This window comes from Gekko japonicus, unplaced genomic scaffold (genome assembly GCF_001447785.1).
Source record: "Gekko japonicus isolate JY-2015 unplaced genomic scaffold, Gekko_japonicus_V1.1 scaffold4250, whole genome shotgun sequence".
NCBI lineage: Eukaryota > Metazoa > Chordata > Lepidosauria > Squamata > Gekkonidae > Gekko > Gekko japonicus.
Genome location: NW_015165371.1, coordinates 71,346 through 79,094, shown reverse-complemented (window position 1 = coordinate 79,094; position 7,749 = coordinate 71,346). Strand labels below are relative to the sequence as shown.

The following is a 7,749-nucleotide window of genomic DNA, read 5'->3' as shown; positions in this document are numbered from 1 at the left end:
CCTCCCTCCCTTCCTCCATTGATTCCTCCATCCCTCCCTTGATTCCTCCATCCCTCGCTCCCTTGATTCCTTCCTCTCTTGATTCCTCCCTCCCTCCCTTGATTCCTTCCTCTCTTGATTCCTCCCTCCCTCCCTTGATTCCTTCCTCTCTTGATTCCTCCCTCCCTCCCTTGATTCCTTCCTCTCTTGATTCCTCCCTTCCTCCCTTGATTCCTCCCTCCCTCCCTCCCTCACTTGATTCCTTCCTCCCACTTCAGCTCAGAAAGCTTCTCAAACGTCGATTCTGGTGACAAGAGCCCCCTCCCCAGAACAGAGCTCTGTTCTAACTGTAGGTGGGAATCATTCTGTTCACAGATGTGCTTCATTGGAGCTGAGCCTCCTTCTGGCCCACACTCCCAGCTGGTGATTGAGTATCATCCAACCTGGCCCTTGCACAAATACTTTGAACTGGATCCTATGACTTGTTTTCTCCAGGAACATCTGGCAATCTAAGCACACACGGGTTCATAAGAGAAAATGATCAGAAGAATCAACACTATCTGTGGGAGAAGATATTTATTTATTATTTAGACTCTTAGGCCACCCTTCCCTGCAAGCAGGGCTCATCAGAATAGAAAAATAAATTATCTATATTAAGTTAAAACAAGTAATAAAATACAGCACAAAAAAATAAATAGAACAGGCTATTCCGAGGTGGTGAGAAATTCTGACAAAAATTGAAACCTCCCACAGTCTCCTGAGGGCAGGTGAGGGGGAGCGGGAGACCCAAGAGGGCCAGGTGACTTACTGTCCCATCGCTGTCCTCAACCAAATGCCTGGTGTAACATCTCTGCCTTACAATCCCTGTAGAAAGGAAGTAAATCCCATAGGGCACAGATGTTCTCCATCATAGAGTTCTACCAGGTGGTTGAAGACAGTTGGATTTCTCTCGGGCTGGGGACCACCAGCAGATTTTTGCTACCGGAGCATAATGCTCTATTGCGGGCATATTGAGAGAGGTGGTCCCAAAGGTATGTGGGCCCCTGACCACTAAACCAATACATACACTTTAATGACAGACATTGGAGATATCCCTTTGCCCCTCGGTACAACAGACACGTACTATATTAGCTGCTAGATTAACCTTTGCTCGGCATGGAAACAAAATAAAATTCCAAGAAGAAGGGCATTTGTGGATAGAAGACTTTTATTTATATGTTGTCTGCTCTCCACAGAAATCTGGATGATGGTAATTTGATTTCACTTGGAACACAAAGCTAACCTCACTAAAACAATTATTATAGGGTACAATAGAGTCTACTATGTGATTGGTATTGTTACATTTTGCTTTAAATAAATGAACAAAATTATGTCAGTTTTAAAGGTGCTAGTGGACTCAGATCTTCTTCTTCTACTGCAAACCAACATGGCTATGCATCCCAAACTATCTCTACTGCTCTTTTAGGTGTGTAAGAGCAAACAACAGGCTATCTCTCCTTATATATAATTGTGGTTTCAGGTGGCACGTCTCAAGAACATTCCATACACTCCCAAATCAGTTGGTTCCCTGATGTGTCACTCACAAGGTGTCTCTATGCATTGGTGGCTTTGTTGCCTGCATTGCCTGGGTCCTGCCCACAGAAGCAGCATGCACCAAAAATCAACTCAGAAGAGAACTTCACCTCAGGAGAGAGGACAGATCGCTCGTCTGGGGCCCTGGCTTCTAGCCTCCTCCCCCAGCCCGGCAGCTCTTCATGGTTCCGCCCCACTCGGGCCCGCCTTGACAGGCTGCTTCTTCGCCCCCCCCCCCCGAGCCTCCGGGGCTCCCAAGGGCGGGCTTGGCCCTCGCCACCATCATCCCACCACTGCTCTGTCAGGATATGACAGCACTGTGGGCCTGGCTCGGCTTCTTCACCCGGCACTCCCCCCACTCCACTGCTGGTGGCCTCTCTGCTGCTTTGGCTGGCCCCATACTCCTCCGCGCCTCAGTGGCTCCAGGTGGGTGAGGGGCTGCAGGGCATTTCTGTCGATAGTGGGGGGTGCGGGTGGCCTTCTGTCCTGCTGGTGGCTCTCTGTGAGTCCCGATGGGGACTGGGACATGGGCAGGGCACTATAAGAAACTTCCCCCCAAGTCGTCCCCACTTGCCTGGCGGGCAGCAGGTGGAGTGGACGGGGGGCGCCGCCATAGAGGACAAGGTGGCTAAAGAGGAGGGTGAGGCCAACATCCATGAGCTGCAAAGGCCTGAGCACTGGGGAGGGGGGGAAGTGGATTGCCGCAGGGTGCCTCTGTGAAGGCAGACAGATGGATACAGAGACAAGGATGTATAAGAAAATTCTGAGGGGCTGTGAAGAGGTGCCTTCACATGCATGGATATGCGGGGAACAGAGCCAGGCCTGTCAGGTACATCTCACGTCTTTCTAGATCTCGTTGTATTGCTTTTACAACGGGCTTTGCTGCTAGTTTTGCATAAATTCACATAAAGCACATATCCACCTTAAGGATCACAATATGAGAATACAGTAAAATATTTCATATTTCAGCACAGGTATTTCTTATACGAGGGAGAAAAATGACAGACACAAGGAAAATCCCCAAGGAAAAGAACCTCCAGATTAGCACTCACCACCATTTTTGGTGAACATAAGCACTGTTCTCTTGATCTTCTACTCCTTGAGGGATTCAGGTATCTTTCAGTGGAATACACAGTCTGATATTCCACTCTTTGTGTATTAATGCCCAATTTTGTTATAACTAAACAAAGAGACACAATTCTGATCCAAACTGCAGAGGGTTTAGTCGCTAGGAGAACAGAACTTTAAAAAAATATTTTTCAAGGCTTAATTAATGTTCTTAACAAGTCTAGGGGAACTTTTCTCAGGAGACATTATTTTGGGAAATAGTGGCACGTGCTTGGATGTACCATCAAAAAGGAAGCCATAGTTGCTTCATTTCATCAGAAGTGGTTTTGAAAACATATGCCAAGTACACAGATGTTGGTACCTACCATTCATTGTCCTTATCTATTGGCCTACTGCCCTGATGTGGATGGCCCACGCTAGCCCAGTCGCATCAGATCTTGGGAGCTAAGCAGGGTTGTTCCTTGTTAGTACATGGATGGGACACCACCAAGGAATATCATGATTGCTATGCCAGACAAACTATGGCAAACCATCTGTTTGTGTCTGCCACCTACCTTTCTATCTCAGGTAAGTGAGATGAAAGTGCATTTTAAATACTGTGTCCATGTCATAAGTTGCAAAGTAAGTAGACAATGAACTAATTTACATTGAATTTTGTAAGATGCTATGCATCATGATCAAATGTGTGGCTCCAGCATGGTTGCCTGGTAGTCGTTTTTTATTCTAAAAATATTCTGGAGAATGACATACTCCACTGAACTCAATAGAAACAGTGTCCAAGTAACTGGGCATAGAAGGATACAACTTGTCTTGTTGTCAGTGCAGCAACAGAACCCTGCTGTGAGCTAGTACCTCATTGGGTACCATTTGTAATATGTTCCATCAGTTAGAAAATTGCATCCCTCCGCATTATTTTGAAAGATGAGGAACTTCTGGTTAACGGATATCTATTTTTTGCATTTATTGAAATTAGCCATCATTCTATATTAAAAGCTATCATTGTAGCTTAGAAAAAGAAATTGGAGAGTATGAAATTAATTACCACAGTACCTTTAAACGGGATTTGCAGAAAGCCACAAAAACAGATGAGCCGGAAAAAAACAAAGCATATTAGGCATGATACTACATCATGCCTAATATGTTATGCTTTTTTTCAAATTTTGGAAATCCAAGTACTAGTACAGGGTCATTCAACACATGGAACAAACAAAAAGGTGTAAGAGTCTAATAGCCCCTTAAAGACGGACACAATTTGTGGAAGGGTATGAACTTTTACGCTTTTCTGCTGCTACAATATAAACTGATGATAGCCCAGAGGGAGAGACATTTAATAAAGACTGTGATGGTTGACACTATTAATATAAGAAAACGATGAATGAGCATGTAATAGTATTCAGATTTCCAAAATTTGAAAAAAGCATAACATATTCTTCTGCTGCTACAGGCAGACTAACACGGCTACGCATCTTCATGAGTTTATACTGTGTAATCCACTTCTGGTTTCAGTGAGAAAGGTGAGAAAGGTTTACAATCCAATACATCTGTTAATTATTATTTTTATTGTAAGAATTTGTGCCAGATTTTTAAATAAATTACAGTCTGTAGTTGTCTGCTTGTTTGTTTTGCTGTTTTATTGGGGGAGAGGTTGATACTTCGGTATGGGTGCTTCTCATCCTCTCAATTTCTCACAGGATTTTAGAGTTCCAGATGATCTTGCCTTATTTTTTTTATAAGAAACAGGTGTCTTTAATTCTTTTCATCTAGATCAATAGATGCAAAGGGATTATCCTCCATAGCTACACAAGAAACACTAGCAGGGCAAACCTACTATCAGGACGATCCAAAAGAGGTATTTTTAATTTATTTGAGCCTCATATCATTGGTATGATTTTTTTGTTACTTATGCAAATTGAACCTATTCTACTTTTTTCCATCCTTGTCTGTTTAATAATATTATTTATTTTATTGTGCTTACAGAAACCATATGCTGAATCTGCGGCTTAAGGCAGTTGGCTGAATGTTTTATATGACGGTCATCTTGGAAGTTCTCCTACACATTCTGATACCCGAAGGTAGTCTTGTCCATTTATAGTTATGACAAATACCTCAGTAGTTACTGAATTTGTCCTTTTGGGCTTCCCTTTGTTTTACAATACTAACATCCTCTGTTTCTTCGTGGTTCTGGTGATGTACAGCCTAAGCATGTTTGGAAATGGATTCATCCTTATTATTGTTATGATTGACCAGAAACTCCAAACACCCATGTATGGCTTCTTGTGCAACCTGGCATTTCTAGAGATCTGTTACACCAGCATTGTGATCCCTAAATTATTGGAGACATTCACTAGTAGGAGGACCACCATTTGTTACCGTTGCTGCATGGCTCAGATTTTTTTCATCTTCTCCTTTGGTGCCATTCAACTCTTCCTCCTGACGATAATGGCCTTCGACCGCTACATTGCCATATGTAAGCCACTTCGCTACACAGTCATCATGACCAAAAATGTCTGCATTCAGTTGGCCGTGGGGTGCTGGGTGGGAGGATTTCTATATAATTTCTTCCAAGCTGTCTTGGTGTGGACTCTGCCATTCTGTGAAAAAAATGTTCTAGACCATTATTTCTGTGACCTTGGACCAGTGTTGAGTTTGTCTTGTGCTGACACTCACTTGCTAGAATTCCTGAGCTTGCTGTCAGCCATCTCCTTTGTGGTCATCACTCTTTTCCTCATTGTGGTGTCCTATGTTTACATCATCTCTACCATTTTGCATATCCCATCAGCGATTGGGCGCAAGAAAGCATTTTCCACTTGCACATCTCATTTGACGGTGGTTTCAATTTTGTATGGAGCCATTGCTTTTCTGTATATTCGGCCGAATGTTCACTCTTCCTTTCAATTCAGCAAGGTGGTAGCAGTTTTGAACACAGTCCTGGCCCCCATGCTGAACCCTTTCATTTATACCATAAGGAACGTAGAAGTAAAGCAAGCCTTCTGGAGGGCTGTCCATAAAACAGGAGGACCCCTCAAAGAGAAAATATTTTTACGGAGGGTGGCTGGTAAGTAGCTCTTGAATAGGTGGCCAGGAAATTGCAAGGAAATGTCATTTCCTTCTTTCCTCAGGGCAAATGATTCCCATCATTCACCAAGGTTTAGATTTTGACTACACCTTTTAATTCAAGTTTTAACTAATAGGTTAATTTTCCTTGGTATTTCGTTTTGCTTGAGAATGTCTCTGAAATTTATTAATGCTTTTGAAATTTTCAATGAAAATTTAAGAAAAACAAGGAACCTTAACAGTTCCTATCGCTCTTCGGAATTAGTGAGACACCATTGGTGTGTGCCAAGAAAAAAAAAGTTATAATTTCATATCAAGTCTGGGGGGTCAGGGTTACCATGATTGCTTATTCTCGGGTAGGATATTATGGCTTTGGATTCAAATCTCAGTGTTTTAGAGGGTTCCAGAGCTTGGGGGCATTATTTTCAATGTGGGATATATACGATAGTCTGTAGCAACAGAGCTAATGACACCAAATTTGCACAGAACACCGTCCTTCCCAATATCTAGAGATCTCCTTCATTTCAAGCAGATTGAACAAAGATATTTGATTTGACAGAACCACCAGAGTAGGTGACTTTCTGTGCAGCCACATCTTTACTGATTCCCAGAATGGCGGTCAAATGTCAGCCTAGCAAGAGAGCCCCGGCTCTCCAATGCTGTAGATATAGGTTATCTTGATTTCAGAAAGGTTTTTGATAAGGTTCCACAGAATATTCTTGTTGACAAGTTGGTAAAATGTGGTTTTGGTCCTATCAGCGTTTAGGTGGCTCTGTACCAGGATGCCAGATTGCACCCAAAGAATGCTTGTGAATGGTTCCTCATCCTCTTAGAGAGGCGTGACAAGTGGAGTGCCTCAGGGATCTGTCCTGGGACCTGTTTTGTTCAACATCTTTATAAATCATTTGGATGAAGGAATAGAGGGAATGCTTATTAAATTTGCAGATGATACTAAATTGGGAGGGGTTGCAAACATGGTAGAAGACAGAGTCAGGATACAAGATGATCTTGACAGGTTGGAAAACTGGGCTAAAACAAAGAAAATGAATTTCAGTGGGGATGAATGTAACGTTCTGCATTTAGATAGGAAAAATCAAATGCATCATTATAGGATGCAGGAGACTTGTCATGGCAGTAGTATGTGCCAGACTATGTGAAGTGATGGTATCACTTTACTCTGCTCTGGTTAGACCTCACCGTGAGTATTGTGTTCAGTTTTGGGCACCACAATTTAAAAAATGATATGGACCAGCTAGAACTTGTCCAGAGGAGGGCAACAAAGATGCTGAGGGGTCTGGAGACCAAGTCCCATGGTCTTGCCTCATTGTCCATCTGATGTATCTGCCATCATGTTCACCGCCACCTCCTCTTCTTTTTCTTCCTCATATTTGGGTGGTCATGTGCACCTGGAAGTCATGGTTGACTTCTGGTGACCCCTAGTGGGGCTTGAACATTTCTGAGAGGTGGCTTGCTATTGCCTCCCTCTGCATCCCAGCTTTGGTATTCCTTGGAGGTCTCCCATCCAAGTATTTGCCAGGGTCGGCCTTGCTTAGCTTCCGAGATCTGACAAAATCATGCTTCCCTGGGCTATCCATGTCCGGGCATGTCCACCACCCCTCCTGATGCTGCTGACCATCAACTTGGGGACAAAATATCCAACTGGAGCAAAACCTGATGCATGAAAGTTCACCTCACGTTGTTCATTCATTTATTTTATCAGGAATATCAGGGATATCATCTGAATCTTTTCCCACAGGTCCGGTCCAGTCACATTTATTTTCCTTTATTTCTTTATTTAGTACATTAATATGACCAGAAATTTAGAGAGAGATCACAACGAAAACAATTAAAGCAGCATTTATGCCACTATACTAATGCCACAGTGAAGGGTGGCTACTGAACACTCATGTCTGGCTAGTGCATTGGGGCAGTGACATTGTGAGTATTTTTAAAAAATTTGAATGCTTTACTGCATTTATGTGGATAACATTTCCACCTGTGGACTAAAACTTCCTTCCTTCCTTCCTTCCTTCCTTCCTTCCTTCCTTCCTTCCTTCCTTCCTTCCTTCCTTCCTT

At 43.1% G+C, this 7,749-nt stretch overlaps 1 protein-coding gene across 1 annotated transcript; it reads left to right on the top strand.

Moving 5' to 3' along the window:
* The first annotated feature begins 2,387 nt into the window (after window positions 1-2,387).
* On the top strand, window positions 2,388-5,682 carry LOC107109919 (olfactory receptor 6X1-like). Its single transcript, XM_015410629.1, has 2 exons — window positions 2,388-2,409; window positions 4,712-5,682. Exon 2 carries the CDS (start codon window positions 4,714-4,716, stop codon window positions 5,680-5,682), a length of 969 nt encoding a protein of 322 aa, XP_015266115.1. The 5' UTR covers window positions 2,388-2,409; window positions 4,712-4,713.
* Window positions 5,683-7,749: the final 2,067 nt, after the last annotated feature.

Coding starts and splice junctions, on each gene's coding strand:
- LOC107109919 (XM_015410629.1), top strand. CDS start 4,714: ATGACAAATACCTCAGTAGTTACTGAATTTGTCCTTTTGGGCTTCCCT.